The 22,054-nt window shown below is 55.4% G+C and overlaps 1 protein-coding gene across 1 annotated transcript in view; it reads right to left on the reverse strand.

The window, feature by feature from the left end:
* Positions 1-8,533: 8,533 nt before the first annotated feature.
* The window catches only part of LOC109776078 (inactive LRR receptor-like serine/threonine-protein kinase BIR2), a 28,523-nt gene continuing 15,002 nt past the window's right edge, over positions 8,534-22,054 (reverse strand). Inside the window, exons 2-3 of the mRNA XM_073495963.1 lie at positions 9,101-9,551; positions 8,534-9,043 (exon numbers count right to left, since the gene is read on the reverse strand). Coding sequence (XP_073352064.1) covers positions 8,903-9,043; positions 9,101-9,551 — 592 coding nt within the window. The 3' untranslated portion in view covers positions 8,534-8,902. The remainder of the gene's footprint in view (positions 9,044-9,100; positions 9,552-22,054) is intronic.

A 22,054-nucleotide genomic window follows, 5' to 3' on the forward strand; every position in this document is an offset into this window, starting at 1 on the left:
GGTATATGGGATTCTATTCCGGATGATACCCTTTTCCATAGCCTAGATGGTTGGCAAGCTGGTTATGATGATGAGTGCGTTAAGTTAATGGTGGATATTTGCTCAATACCAACGAAGGAATACATATACAGAAGGCTTAAGCACTGCTCTCTTTGTGATCGTTTTGGTCATCCACCGGCAATTTGCACAGGCCTCTTCTGTCAACGTTGTGGGGATAGTACCGGGAAATGTTTATGTTTGGAGAATCTGGCCCCATCAGGGGCTGATCAAGCCCCACTACCCTCTCCACGTCATGAGCCAGGCATACTGGGCCGTCATTCTTCCCCCATGACTTGTTTGGTTTGTCGATCCTTGGGGCACCGATCTGTCAAATGTCCTGGGCTTCACAGGTGTCCGTTCTGTCACTAGGTCGGCCATAGAGCCCATAAGCCCAACTTATGTCACAAGTTGCCCAAGCTATGCTGGATACCGATCAAACCTCACGCATCTAAATCCAATGTAATCTTGCACAACAGTGCACCGAAATCCTTTATGGTGGGTAATTCTATGGTTGTTGGTATGGCCCATACTAAGCGGGATTCGCGAGTGCATATGGTTTGGACTCGAAAACAGAAGATCCCCCGCCCCTCGGACGTGGCACCTTCCCATTGCTTGACGATACGACTCCCTCGTCCAGGGGTAGTCAATTCCACCTGCCAAAAACCCCCAATCGAGCGTGGCGACGTCCTCCTCGAGTCTGCCACACCTGCCACTCCCACCCTTGCAAAAAACCACGGTCTGTTCTTCCTCACCGGCTGCGCCTCCTCCACTTCCCCTTCATTGTCGTCAATGGTGAACTTTCCGGTGCGCCCCTTTGATTTTGCTCCGCCGGGTTCGACGTTCGACCGCGGCCCTGCTCACCGCGTCCAACGCCAAGTCATGGTGGTGGATGACCCCCCGCTCAACCATGACAGGTATGCCATAGTCTCTGTCGATCCTCCTGTTCTTGATCATCAGAAGGAGTTCTGGCTTGCCGAGGTTTGCCGCATCATCACTGTGGATCTGGAGTATGACTTGCTTGATGATTTCATTTATCCGCTTGGCATTAGTTGCGTGGTTTTCGTGGACATGGAGAGTAGGGATGTTGCGATTAGGGAAGGGCCTCACACCCTGACTGATGATTCCACCTTCTCGTTAGTCCCACATGATGAGAGCATCAATATGCACATGCCCGCTTTTGAGTATGAAGTTTGGATTATGCTCCTTGCGTTCCCCATGGATTATCAGACTGACCACTATGTTCACAGGGCTGTCTCTAATTTTGGTAAACTCCTTGTCTGGCCACGCCCGGGTCAGAACAAGGCTCGTGTTTTGGTAAAGTGTCATATCAAAGATGTTGCTGAAGTGCCACACAGCCTCTTGGTCACTAGAGTCGGAATGCTGCCTGGTCTTGGTCGCTCTTGGTCAGTTCTGGTGTATGTTCTTAATGGCAGAAACATCATCCCAGGTCTGATGGGCACGGAGGAAGCTCCTCCACTTCTTAATGCATCACCACACCCTCATGAGCTACCCTACTACACTGTCAAGCAACAGGCCAGGATTGATGAGATGGCTGCATAGGAGGCTCTGAATGAAGCTGCATGGAATGCGCCTGCACGTGCTGAGGAACAGATTCAGGAAAATGGCTGGCATATGTGGCCAGTGGTTCCTCCACCCTACTCTGGCTTCAGCTTCAGATCTTTTTTCCAATATGATGGGCCGTCTCTGATGGATGGTGTCGACCCGGAGCACAATGTTCAGGACAACTTGTCGGACATGTGGTCTTTTGAGGGAGAAATTGAAGCGGTTGAAGCCCTTGCTAACAGCTTTCTTCTTGGGGATCCGGTTGCTCGGTTGGCGTTTGTCAGAGCTGGGGGCAATTCGATCAGTCTCACTGTCGCGCTTGACTCTGAATTTCTGCTCTGGATTGGAGGCATGCTCAAATGCATATACACACCGGCCCTTACCAATGCTCAACCAGAGCAGGTCATGTTCCCTCTTAACCAATTTAGGGCAATTCAGCGTCAACTGAATTCGGTTTGTGCTGCCTGGATGTTGAGTGTTACACCTGAACCTGACTTTATGTCAGTGACTTTCTCCTCTAACTTTCAGGTGGGTGCTAATCTAATCCCTCGCAATCTGCTACTTGTGGACAAAGTTGCCATCTCTGATGTTGCTGCTGTTGATTGGGATCTAGAGAGTCAATCGCCTGGTCTTAAAGCCATTACTATGCATCTTGCTAATGTCTCTGCTGGCGCCCAGCTTGCTTCTGTTTCAGATACTTTGCATGACCAAGGGACTGCGCTTGAGTTGATTGCCTCCTCGTCTCAGTTTATGCCAGGTGCCTCACGCAATACCAAGATACCGCTGGACACCACCGTGGGTGTGTGCTCGCGTGGTGCCAAGCAAGCTAGATCCAGGGTGCGTGCTCGCGTGGTGCCTTCTGTCAGAGCCATCTCTACGGCGGCTGCTCCTGTGCAAGATGTTACTGCATCTTGCCCGCCCCCTACTTCCATTGAGGAACTCCAACAGCTGGGTGGCCGATGCAGGATCCCTCCTGAAGTGTTATATACTAAGAAGTTGCTGGATAGCCAGCACTCGGCTCCTGACGGAGGAAACTGATCTTTTCTTCGGTAATGAATAAATCGTGGAATGTGTTATCATGGAATATCAGGGGCATAAACTCTGATAGCAAGCTTTTGGCTCTTAGAAACGCTATTGAATCTAGTGGTTGCTCTGTGATTTGTATCCAGGAGACTAAGCGTGAAGCTTTTGATTTAGCTTTCATTAAAACCTTCTGCCCTAAACGATTTGATAAATTTGTGTTTGCGCCCTCTTTAGGCGCTTCTGGTGGGATTATTACTATATGGAATAGTTATGTGTTTGTGGGCACACCTTGGCACGTTGAGTCTTTTGCTGTGGGGGTATCCTTTGTTGCCACGCAGTCCGGTGAAGCTTGGAACCTGGTCAATGTTTATGGACCCTGATCTGGTCAGAGATAGGTGGATTTTACCTCCTGGTTGTTTGATCTTAATATCCCTGATGACGAAAATTGGTTGATTCTGGGCGATTTTAATTTCATTCGTTCCACGTCGAATAGAAACAAACCGGGTGGAGATGCCGCTGATATGCTCCTCTTTAATGAATTAATCAGAGCGCAATCTTGGATGGAAATCCCTGTCAAGGGTAGATCGTTCACTTGGAGCAACATGCAGGATGATCCTTTGCTTGAGCAACTTGACTGGTTTTTCTCCTCTTCCAATTGGACGACTGTTTTCCCGAACACGCTGGTCCTACCGCTCGGCAAACCTGTCTCTGATCATATCCCGTTTGTGGTGGCCATCGAATCCAAAATCCCAAAGTCTAAATTGTTTCGTTTTGAAAACTTTTGGGTTAATCACACGGGCTTTCATGATGTGGTTGCTGGTTCTTGGTCCAAGCCATGTCATGCTCCTAATTCTGCTGCGCTTATCTGCAAAAATCTCAAGTTACTGCGCTATGATCTCAAGCACTGGTGTCGAGGGCTCTCGGCCATGAAAACCATAATCCATAATAGTAATGAGGCTCTTACTCATCTTGATGATCTTGAAGACAAGCGACCGCTTTTCGTCCAAGAAACAAATTTCAGGCGTATCCTGAAACTGCATCTGAATACACTGCTTAAATATCAGAATGAATACTAGAGGAAGAGATGCACCATCCGATACTTTAGATTCATTGACGAAAACACTAAACTCTTTCAATCGCTTGCGACTGATAGGTACAGACACAATTCTATTGCAAGCTTACATGATGGAGATATTGTGGTTAGTGATCATGTTGGCAAAGAAGGGGTTTTGTACAAAGCCTATAAAGAACGCTTGGGCTCTTCTAAGCCTTCTAATATGCGTTTTCACCTCGCACGAATCATTAAGAGGATTGATGGTCTAGCTGAGGTATCAGCCCCCTTCTCGAATGAGGAAATTGATGCAGTGGTTAAAGAAATGCCGGCTGACAGGGCTCCTGGTCCGGATGGTTTCAACGGTTGCTTTCTTAAGACTTGCTGGCAGATCATCAAAGAGGATTTCTACAAGATGTGTCGAGACTTTCATGAAGGAAATCTTGATATCACCAGTATCAGTGAAGGATACATTACCTTGATCCCGAAAATTTCTTCTCCTGAGACTGCCAATGACTACAGACCTATAACTTTGCTTAACTGCTGCCTGAAAATAGTCACGAAAATTTTGCCTAATCGCCTGCAGAAAGTTATTCTGAAAATCATCCACAGGAATCAGTACGGCTTCATTATGGGGAGGACCATCCAAGACTGCTTGGCATGGACATTCAAATATATCCATCAATGTCAGGCTTCCTCGCGTGAGATCATACTTCTTAAACTTGATTTTGCGAAACCTTTTGACACAATTGAGCACGCCCCCATGCTAGAGATCAAGCGACATATGGGTTTTGATGACAAGTGGATGGGTTGGATGGAAACTATTTTCGGTTCTGGTGTCTCTTCGGTCCTCCTTAATGGAGTTGCCGGCAGAGAGTTTCAATGCAAGTGTGGGGTGCGTCAAGGTGATCCTCTTTCACCACTGATTTTTGTCCTTGCTACGGATCTCCTCCAAGCTGCCATTAATGATGCTTTTCATCGACGCCTGATTGATCTACCAATTCCCTCTAACCGTAATGGTGACTTTCCAGTGGTTCAATACGCCGACGACACAATTCTAGTGATGCCTGCCTACCCTGAGCAAGCTGCTAGTATGAAGCTCATCCTGGAGGATTATGCGGCCTCGGTTGGGCTGAAAATCAACTTCCATAAATCTACGTTGATCCCCATCAACATAGACAACCGGCGTGCTATGGATCTGGCGCGGGTCTTTGGCTGCTCAGTTGGCTCGCTCCCGTTCACCTACCTTGGTCTCCCGATGGGTACAACGAGGCCAACTCTGCTTGACCTCATGCCGCTAGTACATGGTGTGGAGAGGAAGATGTCCACAGCACTGTCCCTCATGTCGTCAGGAGCCAAACTCACTCTGGTCAACTCAGCTGTTACCTCGATGATCATCTATGCCATGTGCACAATCAAGTTACACCCTAAGGTGATTGAGCACCTGGATAAATTGCGAAGATACTGCCTCTGGGCCAAAAATTCTGATGATGGGGTCAAAAATAACTCGTTGGCAGCTTGGGAGTTGGTTTGTAGACCAAAACGCAAAGGAGGCCTGGGAGTCATTGACATAAAAACACAAAATATGGCCCTCTTGCTTAAACACCTGTTTTAAGTTCTACAACCACGAGGATCTACCATGGGTGAACCTGATCTGGGATACATACTACTCTGGCAAAGTCCCGCACGCAGTTGCCCCTGTTGGCTCTTTCTGGTCCCATGATGTCATGCAACTTATCGATGTTTTTCGAGGGATCACCAGCATCACCGTTGGGGACAGATCCTCCTCGCTCTGCTGGAAAGACGCATGGCTTGTCGATGAGCAAAATGCCCCCCTCGCGGAGCTTTACCCTAGGGCATTCTCCTTCTGCCTGAATGAAGATGAATCTGTGGCTAACGTTCTCACTGCTACGGACCCGGCCGCCCTCTTCCATCTGCCCCTATCTGCTCAGGCAAGAGGTGAAGTCAGAGCGATCCAGCAAGGATCGATGCATGTGTTCTTGGAAAGGGATTGCAAGGACACTTGGGAATGCAATCTTGGGGTGGCTTCTCCTCCAAGAAATTCTATGACCACTGCTTCTCCTCCAATCTGAGACTACTGCTGATGCTGCCTTATCCTGGCTTTGGAAGGCTAGAAGTCCAATCAAGTTCAAAATGTTTGGGTGGTTGCTGCTTGTGGACCACTTAAACACGAGAGGCATGCTGAGACGTGGACACTACGTTGTTGCAGGCAATAACTACAATTGCTTGCTTTGCGAAAACCCCCCGGAGGAAACCATCAAGCACCTCATTTTCCTTTGCCCCTTTAGCTAGAGCTGTTGGGAGAAGGTTGGCATGCGATGGCCGACGTCGGGGAACAGACTTGCATTGCTGCACGATGGCAAAGGGAATTGGAGCCGTCCACTTTTTATGGACATTTTCCTGATGGCGGCATTGAGCCTGTGGATAGAGAGGAACAATGAGCACTTCAGAGGGGTCCCGCATTCTTTCCCTTCATGGTTGGCTAGATTCAAAGACCTGTTGGGTCTTCTTGTGCACAATTGTAAAGAGGGGTTGCGCCCCTTCTTAACTACTTATATACAAGGCCTGTGAGCCGTTTGTTTAGTTTAAGGTTACGGCCGGGGGCCACTAAACACCCACCTGTAACACCTGATGTAACTGGTTTGTGAGTAATACAAAGTCAGTGGGAGCCTCTCCCACTGTCGTTCATAGTCAAAAAAACATGCCATGCACATTAACCAAAATAGATACAATGATTTTCTTTGCCCTTCATCTATGCTTGTTATGTTGACATGGTAATCCAGTAGTGTGGTGAAGCTCCCCGCATTATGAACAATGCCAAATTATGCTATTGATATTTTGAACTTACTCTTTATTTTCGAATTTGAAATTGGATGGAATTGACAGCACGGTTATCATCTTTGTTTATACACGTGCAAAACCTGTCATCTCTCTGCTTTGTTTCAGGGTGATATGCCTGATGGCATGCACAAGTCTGCTGAAGGCTGTGCGACAAACCCAACATATATTGCAGGAAAGAAGGCAAAACATCTTGAAGATAGCGAGACAACCCCAAAGTCTTGTCTTGATGCAGTTTTCAAGTTACTTGAGACTAGCAGTCAGACAAGCTCACAGAATTTGTTGTCTGAATCAGTTCGACTTCTTCACTCCCAAATTCTAGCAGAAAGGCATTCTACAACTCAACTTCGACTTGAAGTCCTATGTCTAAGAAAGATTGCGGAGAACACCAATGAGAACCTCATCGCTAAACAGCTACACCTGGAAGCTATGACCGACATGCTAGGCCGGTCTCATAGCCTTGCTCAGCAGCTTGCGCAGCAGTTCCCGCGCAAGGCTAACCTTTCTTGAACTATCTTGGAAGTGGTCTCGGTTCAGTATTATTTTGTTACACTGCAATGGTGCCCAGTTTTTGTAATCTGCTTCTTCGTTGCGCTTTATGATCACTGGTGGCGAACTTCGATGCCCAGTGGATGTAATATACCATAAATCCTTTATTGTATAGTGTAGGTTTATTCTTAGTTACTATGCCGTAATTTCTTTATTGTATAGAGAAGGTTTGTTCTTCATTCCTACTAGTTACTGCCATCATTCGCTATCTAAAAAAAAATCAGATGTACTCGACCGGGCCGAAACATTCGCCTCTAACGGGCCTGGTGTTTAGCGGGCCACAATTGGGCTGGCCTGCATCTTTCTTGGGCCCGAATGATTGGGGCCTTCACACTTTGCGCAAGGCCCACAACTTACACCGACCTATATTTTAGTTGGGCCTTTTGTGGACCCAGCACTTAGTTTGGCCCAGGTAGCGTTGGGCCATTAACAGGCTGAATATTGGACAGGCCTGTTACGGCCCAGATGAAACCATGGTCCTTTAGCAGGCCGAAATGCAAATTGGGCTTCAATTTTCACTAGTCGTCGACGGGCCTTCACCAGGCTGAAATGTAGACCGGGCCTTTTTGGGCCCAGTTATATCATGGGTAGTTACCAGGCCGAAACATATCTCGGGCCTTAGTTGGCCCACTGATATCATGGGCCTTTAAGAGGCCGAAAGCTTAGTACAGACATCAACGGGCCGAATTATGCGACAGGACTTTAACAGGCCCAAAGTCACGTTGGGCTTAACTGTTGCCACCTTTATCACGGGCCGTTAGTGGGCCCGATGTCCCGTCGGACCATATATGGCCCATGGGCAGCACGGGCCATTCCCAGGCCGAAAGTCACACCGGGCTGAAATGGGCCCATGTCTACATCGAGCCTCTAACAGGCCGAAAGTCCCTGGGCTGTAATTGGGCCCAAATATTCGATGAACAATTAACGGGCCAGATCTAGCTTCGGGCCGTAAATGGGCCCAAATATTCGGCGAATAATTAACGGGCCAGATCTGGCTTCGGGCCGTAAATGGGCCTTTATTAAGCAGGCCGTTATTGGGTTGGCCCACTAGTACCTGAGTAAGTACTACGGGCCTTTGACTGGGCCGGCCTTTTTAACCTATATGGGCCTCTGTTGGGTCGTGCCACATGTCGACGTATCATAGGCGCTTTGGGTCCAATGAGTGGATGACATCTGTCCCAACGGTGAGCCGACACATGTTTCCTCCAGCCAATGATGATTTTACATGTGGAAAATCCCCATTGGTCGGGGCTGTTAACGGGTTATCGGATCCAAAACAGGACCCGATAGCTTAACGGCATTCCGTTACGGTGGATGCCATGTGTTATTCACCCTTGACGAAAGCACCTCTGTGACGCGCGATTTATCATCATGGAAGTGGACACTTCCGTGATGATAATTTTGGTAATGTCATGGAACACTTCTATGACAGCACAGGTATGACTATCTTGATTCTGTCATAATTTGTCATGGATGTACATGCATGACAGAAAACGTGACCTACCGTGACAAACACGTATCATCACCGAAGTGTATTTTTTTTGTAGTGAAACCGGGACTTGTTAATTATAGTTTGAAAAACACTTGATATTGAGCAAAGCATGGACAAGATCAGATAAACGTACATCAACATGAGAAGTTTCACATTTTTTATTATTTATTTGGGTCATGCGATATTCGTAATAAATATTCATCAGAATGTAGACGTACTTCACTCTTGTGACCACACACACGACTTGTTTGCCCACATATTTACCACAGGATAGACCAATAAAGGCAGCTGGCACATTCTCTAGCCCAACGCTCATGTACACACTGTCACCCACAAACACGAAAGGTGTAGGGCTGGAGCCTCCCACAGAACAAGAACTTGTGCGGAAAGTAGAAGGCCAACACGAACCCCAAGATGAACCCAGCCGACGCCCCGATGATGGACGCGTCGTTGATCCTATGCAGCAGCTTATGAATCCGGACAAACATCTCCCGAATCCGAACAAGACGGACGTGTATCCGCACCATGAAGCTCTTCTTGCACTTCTTGTCGAGCGGCGCCCCGCAAAGCCCTGGGTTGCCCGTGAAGTTGGCAGCCGGGAAGCGATGCAAAGAGTCCGGGACAGGGCCCGACAGTGAGTTATCGGCGACATTGAACGAAATGAGCTGCGAAGCGTTGCCTAGCTGCGCCTGAATTCCGCCGTCGAACTGGTTGTGCTGAAGGGCGAGGGTGCTCAGGTATGTCATGTTCGCGATGCCTGCAGGGATCACGCCCGAGAGACTGTTGTTCGAGAGGTCGAGGTAGGTTATGTATGCCATCTGCTCGAAGATGTGTTCCGGGAGCGGCCCTGAGAAGTTGTTGCCAGACATGTCAAAGGCGGTCATGAAGCTGCAAAGCTGGAGGCCTCGAGGGAATGGACCTTCGAGTCCGATGTTGCCGAGACGCAACCCAAGAACCCTGTTCTGATCAGGGTGCCTCTCGGCGTTTTGGGAACGGGGGTCCCCAGACTTGCCTGCCTGCGGCCCACGGCGTGGCTCTGCGAGGGGGGGCCCGTACGGCCCATCTTCACCAACAAGCATTCGAGACCCTCGCGAGGCGGACGACACAAGACCTCCTCGGGAGCGGCCTCACTAGGCTGGCTCGCGAGGGGCGGAGAGATCAAGGCAAGATAAACCTCGCGAGGTTCCAATGACGCAAGCCATGACGATCGAGACCAGGCGGGCGCCAGCGTGCACAGTGTCCTCATTTCCTCTTTGGTGCTAAGGAGGCAAGCACAGGCGATGAGTACTGAGGCATCAAGCAAAGGTTTCCATATCGGTGCAACGAGACCAAGACCAGCAGGACGGCAAGACGGAGGTCATCGTGGAGCCCAAGGCGGCGTCACCACCAGAGCCTTTGGCAGGCGAAGACCACCTTTAGCCAGGATAGCTTGTACTAGTTGTCCCCTTTCAAATTGGCCATTGTGGCATCCCTTCCCGCTCAATATTTGGGAAGAGGACCAGAGCCTCTATAAATAGGGCTAGCCACCATAGTAGGAGGCAACGGGTCTCGAACTCATTCAGTTCATCCAACACCCACCAAGCACAAGAACACCTCACCTCAGGAGGCTGTTCTTCCCCTTGTACTGTTCATCCTCAGCCCCCGAGAGGAAATACACCACACCACACTGGAGTAGGTTATTACACCGCAACGGTGGCCCGAACCAGTATAAATATTGTGTCTCTTGTGTTGCGAATTTGTCGAGCTAAGCTCAGAGATCCCGGTGAGGCTGAGGGCGTGATCTGGTATCGGGAAATCTTCATGCGCACCCCAGTGTTCGAACCTTGAGGGTTTTGCCGGAACCCGAAATCCGACATTTGGCGCACCAGGTAGGTGTGCGTCAAAGCTCTCCTTCCGTTGATCCGCGTTACGTCACCTCGTCATCTCCATGGCGGATGCTCGCCGAGCTCGCGCTGAGCGCCGGGCCGCCCTCGCCGCCCGCGTTGCTCAGACGGCTCCTGTCAGCGGGCCACCCCGTCGTTCCCCGTCGCCTGCCGCCAACGCCGCCGCCGACCCGGCCGGGAACGAGTAGCAAGCATCCTCGCTGCACCCCTTGGTGCGGTGGGATGGCCGCACCGCCACTCCATCGCTGACCCCGGCCGGTTCGTCGTCCCACGCTCGTCGCGTTCCCACGGACGCGCAGGCCATGCTGCTCATGGCACGCGAGCTCCTGCGCTACCGCCCCGTCGACGAACTCTACGAGGATTGGCTTGACCGCATCGCCGAGCTTGTCAGCACCGCAGGGGGCTCTCATGTGCCGTCCCTCTCGCTGCCTCGCCCTCCACCAGCTATAGGTGATGTGGCTCATGGAGCGCCTACACCACCTCTGCCCCAAGACGGCGTCCTGGCGCTAAGACACGCGCCCCCCCGGCGCGACCCGCCACGTCCGGCACCCGCGCGAGAAGAAAGAAGCTGCCAAGAAGTCCCACGGCCGCGGGAGAACGCTCCTGCACTCCCGGCACCACTATGACAAGACCGTGCGCCGCCTGCAGCGGCGGTGCGCGGGCATCAAGGCCAGGCTCCACATTAGCAAAGGGCCGCAGTGGCCACCGCGGGCTGCCGCGCCTTCACTCCTGAGCTGCGTAGCATCGCATGGCCGGGCAAGTTCAAGCCAGACCTGCCTCCGTGCTATGACGGCACCCCCGACCCTGCGGAGTTCCTGCAGCTCTACGAGCTGAGCATCGAGGCGGCCAACGGCGACGAGTAAGTCATGGCGAACTGGTTCCCCATGGCTCTCAAGGATGGCACACGCTCATGGCTCCAATACCTGCCTCCAGGCTCGATCTCCTCCTGGAACGAGATGCGTGACCGCTTCGTCGCCAACTTCCAGGGCACTCGCGACCGCCCACCGGCCGCGGGTGAAGCGCAAGGTAGTCGCCGTGCTCGCAGCGGAGCCGGACACGAAGCGCGGCAGGGACCAACCTGAGTCATCCAAGAGCAGCCGACCGTTCTGCGCCTTCCACAACGTGCACGACCACAACACGAACGATTGTCAAGAGCTCAGGGCGATTCGCGACGGACGCTTCGGTCGACGCCTGTCGGGTGGTTGGTGCGACATATGCCAAGGGATGGCTTATCATTGTGGGAGCCAATAAAACGTCGCCGGTGCCCGGAAACGGGATGAGGCGAAGACATGCACGCCGGCGAATCTTACCCAGGTTCGGGGCTCTCCGAGGAGATAACACCCCTAGTCCTGCTCTGCGGGGTCTCCGCATGATCACTAGATCGATAAAGGGTAGCTACAATCGCTCCTCGAGCTGTTGAGATCAAGGGAGAAGAAGAACAAGGCTAGCTCTTGCTTCTCTCTATCTATGGTGTGTGTGTGGGCTATGCTCAGAAGGCAGCTCTATGCTTAGAGGCCAACTATGCTTGGGTGCGAACCCTTTGCATGGGTGCTCCGGGGGGTTTATATAGGCCTACCCCCCGGGGGTACAATGGTAATCCGACTGGGAACTGGTCCCAGCCGTCAGTGTCTACGCTCGCCGGCTGCTGGGTCCCGCCGGCTGGTGGGTCCCGCCGGCTGCCGGCTACTTGGTCGACAGGCCGGCCCCACCGCCTAGGGTCTTGTCGGCGGCTGCTTACTGTAGCCGCGCCTCTGATGTCGAGGGTTTTGTCGAGGTAAGCGTGGCTATAGTGGGCCGCCTCGGGGGCTATCACTGTAGCGTTACCTGGTCTTGTCTTCTTAATGGGGCTCCTGCTTCGAGGAAGGGAGTAGCCGGCTTCTGGAGGCCGGCTATACTCCTGGCTGACTAGGAAAGGCCGGGCCGCCTTCACGCCTCTCTCTGGCTGAAGGGGCCCGCAGTCCTTGGGACGTACAGGAGTGGGTCGTGGATGACGTCGAGGCCAGCATGGCTACAGTGCCGAGCCGTTCGGGGGACGTCCGTCCCGTACGGCCTCTTGTAGCCACGCCCGCCTCGGGCTTCGGGGGTAGTGGGCTGCACCGTGGCCATACCCCGTCACCTCGCCGTTATGTGGGAGTGGTTGTGGTCTTGGCCGGTTCCTAGGAGTCGGCGTCCTTCTTGGCCGGCTTCTTGGAGTCGGCCACCCCGTAGTCGCCCTGGGGAGGAGTTGGCGAGGCTGGGTCGCCTTCCGGGAGTCGGCTTTAGTGGTAGCCGGCCAGGGAAGGCGGCCCAAATGCTTGGAGTGCTTGAAGGCCCAAAGGCCTGATAATTTTTCTGAAGAGCCAGGGGTAGTCGGGTAGGCTACCCGTGGCCATTTACTCCGACAGTAGTCCCCGAAGCTGATTGGGCTTCGAGGTGGAGTGGGGTTCGAGAAGCTCGATCAGCTTCCTATCGTGACAAGCCGGTAGCTGGGAGCCGGCCTTGGTCAGGCGCGCCGCCTTAGTCGAAATCTTCTGGAGTCGGGGGGCGGGAACCCGCAGGCACGTGCACCGGGCCGCGGGCCGGCCACGGGCCGTCGGCGTGCCACGTGGCCGGAAAGCCTGCCAGCCCACGCGCGTGACGGGACGTCGCCGCAGGGACGGGGCCCGCCACGTCCGCGCCCCGGCCCAGGCGCGGATCCTTTGCATCCCGAAACCGCCCGCACGTTCCGTGCGGCCGTTTCGGCTCGCACTTATGCGTAATAAACGCGAGACGTGGGGGGAGTGGGCGCAGTTAATCCCACGTCTCCTCCCCACGTCCGGCCTCTTCGGCCTCGTGAGGGAGGTGGAGGGCGGCAGGCCCTCGCACGCTCCTCCTACTTCCACCGTCTTCTTCCCTTGCTCGTTCTCGCGACAGCACCTCGCCGCCGTGCTCTTCCTCCGCACGCTCCTCTGCCGCCGCGCTAGCCCTTGCCATGCCTCCTCACGTAGAGCAGCTTGGCAGGGATTGGGACGGCTCCATCGTCCATAACGAACACATCGACTTCCTCCGTGACACCCGACGTCTGCCCAGCGCGGACAAAGTGGAGGTCCGTCTCGCGCCGGAGAAGGAAATCAGGCCGGCGCCGCGGGAGGGCGAGCGGGTGGTCTTCCGCTCGCACTTCCTGCGCGGCTTCGGCCTGCCAGTGAGCGCCTTCTTCTGCTCCTGGCTGGAATTCTATCAGCTCCAGCCGCACCATCTCACCCCCAACGCGGTGGTGCTGCTGTCGGCCTTCGTCACCCTGTGCGAGGGCTATCTCGGCGTCCTCCCCACCCTTGAGCTCTGGGGGAGTTCTTCCAGTCGAAGCTGGGCACGCGCGTCAGGGGCGTGCCGGCTCATACTGGCGCCTTCATCGCCTCGCGGAGATCGGGCGCCGACAACCCCTTCCCCGTCATCACGCTAATCCAATCGGTGAAGAAGTGGCAGAAATCATACTTCTACGTGCGGAACATCGCCCCGCGGGGCGACTACATCAACCTGCCGGCTTACGTAGCCGGCCCACCGGCGGGCAGGCTGCCCCAGTGGTCCTTCCGGGCTGTGACGCTGTCGCCGGCAGGAAACGCCGCCATCACCCGACTGCGGGTGATGGTCCAGTCGGAGGGCCTGACGGGGCCCGACCTCCTGGCCGCGTTCGTCACGCGCCGGGTTCTTCCGCTCCAGAGCCGGCCTCATCTGATCTGTCAGATGAGCGGCCAGCTCGATCCGAGCAGCATGTGCACCAGGGAGATGCCGCAGCACGAGGTCGCCTACATGGTGAACTACCTCGCCAACTGCCAACTCTCTGAAGATTGGCAATTCGGCAAGGAGCCATATAGCCATGCCAATCCTCCGCCTGCGGTACGCTCCCCTCGTCTCTTTCTCTCTCTCTCTCTCTCTCTCAGCCTTGTCGCCGAGTTCCTCTGGGCCGACTCTAACTTAGTCGGCTTGTTCTTTTGATAGAGTCCTCTGCTTCGGCCGGCCGGCGGGACAGACGTGGAGCGCCGCTTCGTCCCCGACCGGACCGAACACGACCAGGAGGACCCCGACCTGGGGGCGGTCCATATGGAGGACGCCGTCGAGCCGGCCGGTGGCCAAGCCGGCGGCGAAGCAGGCGGCTCCGGGTTCACCGCTACCTTCGACGACTGGCCGGACGAGGATGAAGCCGAAGCCGTCCCGCACTGCCAGCCGGCATCCGCACGCGGCGCGGGCTCCTCCGGCGCGCAGCCTGCTCGGGGTAGAGGCCAGAAGCGTCGCGCCGCCCCGGTTTTGTTCGGCAGCCGAACGAAGAAGCCCAGGGGCGGGGCGGCCGCCACCAGGCGGGAAGAGGCGGCCGCGAAGGCGGCTCGCTTCCGCAAAGTGGTGAAGCAGCCACAGACCGTGTCGGCGTAAGTTCTCTTTCTCTATGTACTTTCTTTCTTTCTTTTCTTTGGTGGTTTTAAACCTTTGTCTTCTTTTTCAACGATCAGAGCTCCGCTGTCACTCGAGCGGGCGGCTGCCGGCTCCGTTGTCGAGTCGCCAGGGGGCTCTGGGAGCACCACCCGCCGCGTAGCTCCCCGTGCCGCCCTCCAGGAGGCGACGGAAAGGAATGCGCGGGAGGTGCGGGAGGAGCAGGAAGCGCGGGAGGCGGAGGCACGGAAGGCAGCCGCCGCCCAGGCGGCTCGGGAGGAAGAGGCGGCGAAGGCGCTCGCCGAGGCCGCAGCCAAGGCCCAGGCGGAGGCTGAGGCCGAGGCGGCGGCAGGGGAGGCTTTGATGGTCACCCCCCTGCGCGCCATGGCGCCTGGGGACGTGGAGCCCTCGCCAGGGGGAGCCAGCGGTTCCCAGCCAGGGCTTGGAGGAAGCGGCGACGATGTCATCATCTTGGAGAAAGCGCCAGAGCCGGCTCCTCCGACTAGGGCGGCCCAAGGCGGCCAGCCTGAGCCTGCGCCCGCACAGTCGGCGGAGGGCGAGCCGGCCGCGGGGGCTGACGTGGCGGTCCGGGTTCCGCCAAGCCGGCGTGCAGGGAAGGCCGCGTCGGAGCCACAGCCGGCCGTGGGCTCCAGCTCGTCGGCCCGAGACGCGGAGGCGGCCAGCGCTACCTCGGGGAGGACGCCAGGCGGAGGGACAGCTGTGGTGAATGTCGCTGCACAAGACGTCCGGACCCGGCTCCAAAGCCAAGCCGCGGCGCTGAGGCAGTTCACCGACGAATTCCTCGCAACGTGGGCAGCCATCCCAGTTAGTATTCCTATCTTGTTCTTTCTTGATCTTAATTTCTCTCGTGGGGGCGCGTCAGCGCACCCACTGGGTGTAGTCCCCGAGTTCCGAGTCGGCTGCTAAGCAGGCGGCTTGGAACTTCTTGGAGATTTTGTCTTTGTTGTTTTTGTTCTCACTTCGGTCTTCTGTCCGCCTTGCAGGACTACCACAACCTCCGAGCAGCCGCCTTCAACTCCCAGGCTCGGGAGCTGACTCCGAAGACCGCCGATCTTACTGAGAGCCGAGGTATGTGACTTGATTTTTATCTCATGTGGGGGCGCGTCAGCGCACCCACTGGGTTTAGTCCCCGAGATTCGGGCCGACTGCTGAGCAGTCGGCTCGGATCTTCCTTGATGATTTCTTATTGTTCTTCTTCTTCTTCCATCTCTGCAGCGGCCAATGCCAGTCTGAGGGCACAGCTGGGGGAGTCCCAGACTGCTCTTCGTGCCAAGGACGCGGAGCTCGCCGCCTTGGTGCAGGAGCGCGACCGCCTGGTCAAGAAGCTGGCCGACCAGGAGGAAAACCACAAGGCGGCACTGAAGGCGGCGCAGGACCGCGAGGCCACTCTCCAGGCCGAGTTCGAGACGGAGGCGGCCGGCTGGGCAGAGGCCAGGCAGACTCTGGTCTCCGGCTATGGCCAGATCGAGGATCTGGTTGACGGTAAGCCGTCTATCTCTTCGTCCTTTCTTGCCATCTGCTACTTTGGCTTGTTTTTCTGATTTTGATGTTCTTCTCTTCCTTTCTTCTTCGCGCAGAGTACTTCCCTGGCTATTCAACTGCCGCCAACCAGGCCATCGAAGCCCGTCGCCAGGCGAAGAGGCAAGCCGGCTTCGAGATCTCGCCAACCGCCGGCCGCTCGCTGGAGGAACAGCTCCTGGCGATCCAGGCTCGCATCCAGCCGGCTCACAGGCTGCTTCGCCGGCTTCAGCGTGCCGGGTCGCAGGTCTTGGCCGCCCTCTGGCCCGGCCAAGTGGTCCCGCGCACTCCCAGTCGGACCGCTGACTGGCTGGAGGTGGCAGTGGGCCGCTTCGAGGCTTGGAAGGCGTCAGCGGCTTGCTCCGGTGCCAGGCGGGCGCTGGAGTTCGTCAAGGCCTGGTACCCCGGCCTGAACCTGGACCAGCTGGCTACCTGGCGGCAGCAAGCCGACACGGAGCAGGAGCCGGCACGGCCGGCCATCATTCGGCGGGCTTCAGCGATCGCCGACTACACCGACACCAACGTCTTCGCCCCCGAGGTGGACGACAATGGAGTCGCCCAGCCGGAAGATTGGTTCGGGCTGGACCCGGCGTACGGCGAGGACTCGGCAGAGGAGATCGACTCCAGCGACGAGGGCGAAGAGGAGGAGGAGGAGGGTGAAGACGCCGAGCCGGCTGGTGGAGTAGCCGGCCAGCCTGACCGCGCCTCCAGCACTACGTCGCGTGCGAGTGCATCTCCTGCCGCAGGAGGTGGTCAAGCCGGGACCAGCTAGGCGGCCACTCCTTCAGCCGGCGAGGTCGCCTTCACCGACCAGCTCGGCCTTCATGTCGCGCCTTAGTCTTCTTTCTTTTGTTTTCCTGTCTTGTTACTTTTGAACAATGTTTTGGTTAAGTCTGCACAATTCCACCCACTGGGTGTATTCGAACTCAAGTCTGTTGCCGCCTATTGGGGGCTTTATGTATATAAGTTATGCAATCGGCCTTTCCTTGTACTTTTGCTTTTTGTCCTTCTGCTTTTTTCCTTTCCCGCCCTCCCTTGGTTGCCGCCTCCCCAGTCAAACAGTTGCTCTGCAATCTGTAGCCGGGGAGTGCCTGGCCGATTGGGGAGGGGGAAGTACTTTAGCTCTGCCGGACTTAAGCTAAGTTTTTTAGGAAGCCGGCCAGCCGGCTGTTTTGACAGCCGGCAGGCATATTTTGGAGGCCGCCTCTTTGCTATATAGGTTAGTTGTTCCTTAGCCGTTTTTCGTGTGGGCGTCCTTTCTGTCTTTCCTCTTGCTAGTCGGACAGTCAGTTCTTTGAGCTGCGACTTTCAACAAGGGAGGACTCGGGAGCCGGCGCACTACTTTTCTGACTTTAGGAAGAGCTTTCGATATAGCTCAAGGCGGCCAGTCCCCGGGCCGACTAGTCGAACCCGGTGCCGGACAAAAATTCAAAATGTAATAATACATTCATGGATATGACACTCGTCATTCATAGATAATCAAAGGCAGTCCCCGAGTGCTGTTTGGGGGGCCTGTTGGTTTGTACTTAATACAAAAGGGTAGCGTGATACATACTGCTTTTCAGCTGTAAAATCGTCTTAGGAGGTTTGCGTTCCATGGTCGCTCCGACTCCTTGCCGGAGTCATCTCTCTTGCGTGCTCTTGGTTTTTGCGCGTCGATCAAGTAGTAGGAGTCGTTGCCGAGTGCCTTGCTAACGACGAAGGGGCCTTCCCAAGGGGCCGAGAGCTTGTGCTGGCCGGCTGTTCGCTGGATCAGCTGGAGCACAAGGTCGCCCTCTTGGAAGGATCTTGGCTTGACCTTGCGGTTGTAGTAGCGGCGCAGGCCTTGCTGGTAGATGGCGGACCGGCTGAGGGCTAACATACGGCCTTCTTCTAGTAGGTTGACGCCGTCTTCTCTTGCTTCTTTGGCTTCCTCCTCCGTGTACATGGTGATCCGAGCCGAATCGAACTCGATGTCTGTTGGGATGACAGCCTCGGCACCGTACACAAGGAAGAATGGAGTGAAGCCGGTTGACTTGTTGGGTGTAGTGCGCAGACTCCAGAGGACAGCCGGCAGCTCTTCGAGCCAGCAGCCGGCCGATCGCTCCAGTGGTACAAACCAGTCGGGGCTTGATGCCGGAGAGGATAAGTCCATTTGCTCGCTCGAACTGGCCGTTTGACTGCGGGTGGGCAACAGATGCTAAGTCCAGTCGGATGCCCTGCGTCGCGCAGAAACGTGCCAGTGCGCCTTTGGCGAAGTTCGTGCCGTTGTCGGTGATGATGCTGTCTGGCACGCCGTACCGAGTAGTGATGTCGGTGATGAATGTCACAGCAGTCGGCCCGTTCAGCTTCTTAATCGGCTTGGCTTCGATCCACTTTGTGAACTTGTCCACGGCAACGAGTAGATGTGTCATGCCACCGCGGGCCATCTTGAAAGGGCCCACCATGTCCAGTCCCCAGACGGCAAAAGGCCGGGTGAGGGGAATGGTCTTGAGGGCAGAAGCCGGCAGGTGTTGTTTGGAACTGAAGACTTGACATCCTCTGCAGCTTTTGACTATTTCTTTAGCATCCTCCAAGGCAGTCGGCCAGAAGAAACCGTGGCGGAAAGCTTTGGCCACGAGGGATCTTGAGGCGGCGTGATGGCCGCATTCGCCTTGGTGGATGTCTTTGAGGATTGCCACTCCTTTTTCTGGCTCGACGCAACGCTGGAAGACTCCAGTGACGCTGCGCTTCACAAGCTCCCTGTTGATTATTGTGTATGCTGCGGTTCGTCGTTGCACTAGTCTTGCTGAAATCTCATCAGCCGGCAGCTCTCTGCTGCTAGGAACTTGAGGATGGGCTGGGCCCATGAGGGAGCTGTGACTTCTCCTGCTGTTAATGTGGCCACCATGACTCGGGTGGGTGGGTTGGGTGTTGTATTGGAGTCGGCCACCGCTTCCTGTGTCGTTGCAGTCCCCGGGCCGACTGCTGCAGTCCCCGGGCCGGGTTCTGAAGTCCCTGGGCCGAGTGCGACTACGTCAGTCCCCGGGTCAGTCGTCGAAGTCCCCGTGCCGCCTGCGGGATTTCTTGAGCCGGATCCGGCTGTTTCTGGCGTAGGCGGTACGAAGATGGAATCCGACTCTGGAGACGGCTTGATGGACGGCTTGAGGAGGCGCTGAAGGGAGACGCCAGTCGGTATGGCTTGTCGGGTGGAGCCGATCCGTGCTAGGGCATCTGCTTGGTCGTTGTCGGCCCTTGGCACGTGAAGGAACTCGCACCCTTCGAAGTATCCGCTCATCTGTTGGACGAGAAAACGGTAGCTCGCCATGTTCGCGTCCTTGGCGTCCCAGTCGCCAGATGATTGCTGGACCACTAAGTCGGAGTCGCCGTAGCATAGGATCCGGCGTATGGCAAGCTCTTTGGCTAGCCGGAGCCCATGTACGAGCGCCTCGTACTCGGCCACGTTGTTGGAGGCGGCGAAGTGGATCTGCAGCGTGTACTTGAGCTTGTCGCCTTTGGGAGAGGTGAGGACGATGCCGGCTCCCAAGCCGGTGCGCATCTTGGACCCGTCGAAGTGCATCCGCCAATGGGTAGAGTCGGGAGCCGGCGGTAAGTACTAGGTCTCGGCCCAGTCGACGAGGAAGTCGGCCAATGCTTGCGACTTGATGGCGGTGCGGGGTTGATAGAAAATCGTGTAGGGCGCCAAGGCAATGGCCCATTTGGCCACCCGGCCGGATGCATCCCGGCTGCCTATGATCTCGGCGAGCGGGGCAGTGCACACGACCGTGATGGGGTGCTCTTGGAAGTAGGGCTTCAATTTCTTGGCGGTGAAGTACACCCCATAGCACATCTTCTGGTAGTGCGGGTAGTTTTGCTTTGAGCTAGACAATACTTCGCTGAGATAGTAGACCGGCCTCTGGACTAGCTGGGCTCGGCCTTCCTCCGGGCGCTGGACCACAACAACAGTGCTGACGACTCGGCTTGTCGCGGCGATGTAGAGGAGCATGGGCTCCTTCTCAGTCGGCGCAGCCAGGACAGGCGGAGTGGTCAACATTTTCTTCAACTCATGGAAGGCTTGGTCGGCTTGATCATTCCATTCAAAGTGAGTGGACTTCTTCATGAGTCGGTACAGGGGGAGAGCCTTCTCTCCTAGTTGGCTGATAAAACGGTTCAGGGAGGCTAAGCAGCCAGTGAACTTCTGCACATCTCGCAGCTTGGTGGGAATCTCCATCCTCTCGATGGCCTTGATGTTGACAGGGTTGCACTCAATGCCGCGTTCGGAGACCAGGAAGCCTAGCAGCTGGCCGGCTGGCACTCCGAACACGCACTTCTCGGGGTTGAGCTTGATCTGGAATCGGCGCAAGTTGGCAAATGTTTCTTTCAGGTCTTCCAGCAAGGTACCGCGCTTCTCTGTCTTCACCACAATATCGTCTACGTAGACGTGGGCATTTCTGCCTAGTTGTTTCAAGAGACATTTCTGCATGCAACGCTGAAAGGTGGCACCGGCATTTCTCAAGCCGAATGTCATTGTCAGGTAGCAGAAAGCTCCAAAGGGTGTGATGAAGGCAGTCTTCAGGCGGTCAGCCGGGTCCAATTTGATCTGATGATACCCTGAGTATGCATCCAAAAAACTTAACAGCTCGCATCCGGCTGTGGAGTCTATCACTTGGTCAATCCGTGGCAAAGCAAACGGATCTTTCGGGCAGGCCTTGTTCAAACTCGTGTAGTCTATACACATACGCCACTTGTTATTCTTCTTCAGAACCAGAACTGGATTGGCAAGCCATTCTGGAAAGAACACTTCCATGATGAAGCCGGCTGCAAGGAGTCGGGCTATCTCTTCTCCCACGATTCTTCGCTTCTCTTCTGATAGTCGGCGGAGGGGTTGCTTGACCGGCTTCGCATAAGCTCGGACATGTAATTTTTGCTCGGCGAAATCCTTCGGGACACCCGGCATGTCCTTTGGGGACCATGCAAAGATGTCTCGATTCTCACGGAGGAAGTCGACAAGCTCGCCTTCCTATTTACTGTCCAAGTTCGCCCCAATCACGGCGAACCTCTCCGGGTGCTCCGGGTCTAGAGGTATCTTCTTTGTCTCTTTTGCAGGCTGGAAGGAGCCCTGCGCATCACAGTCCTTGGGGTTGGGGGACAAGGCCGGCTGATTGCCGGCCATGGCCACAACCCGTTCCAACATCTTCTTCTCTTCTACCACCACGAGGGACTCGGCCAGCCGGCTACTGGCCATGGCACACTCGATGGACTTCTTGTAGTCGCCGGCTACCGTGATGATCCCCTTCGAGCTCGACATCTTCATCTTCAGGTAGGCGTAGTGGGGCACAACCATGAACTTGGCTAAAGCAGGTCGGCCAAGCAGTGCATGATAGGGGCTCTCCAAATCCACCACCTCGAACCATATTGCTTCCCGGCGAAAGTGATCTTTGTCTCCGAAGAGAACATCCATTTTGATCTTGCCGATTGGAGAGCAAGATAGGCCGGGTACGATACCATGGAAGACGGTGCGGCTCCGCATGAGCTGCTTCGCTTTGATGTTCAGCTTGTCCATGGTATCGCGGTACAGTATGTTGATACTGCTTCCGCCGTCTATCAGGTCGCGGGAAAATTTGGCAGCCCGCCTCTCCGTCGCGAGGGTGACGTCCAAGACCATAGCATAGGAGCCAGGCGAAGGCATCACCTCTGGGTGGCGGCCTAGCTCTAGCT

This window comes from Aegilops tauschii, chromosome 3 (assembly GCF_002575655.3).
Source record: "Aegilops tauschii subsp. strangulata cultivar AL8/78 chromosome 3, Aet v6.0, whole genome shotgun sequence".
Taxonomy (NCBI): domain Eukaryota; kingdom Viridiplantae; phylum Streptophyta; class Magnoliopsida; order Poales; family Poaceae; genus Aegilops; species Aegilops tauschii.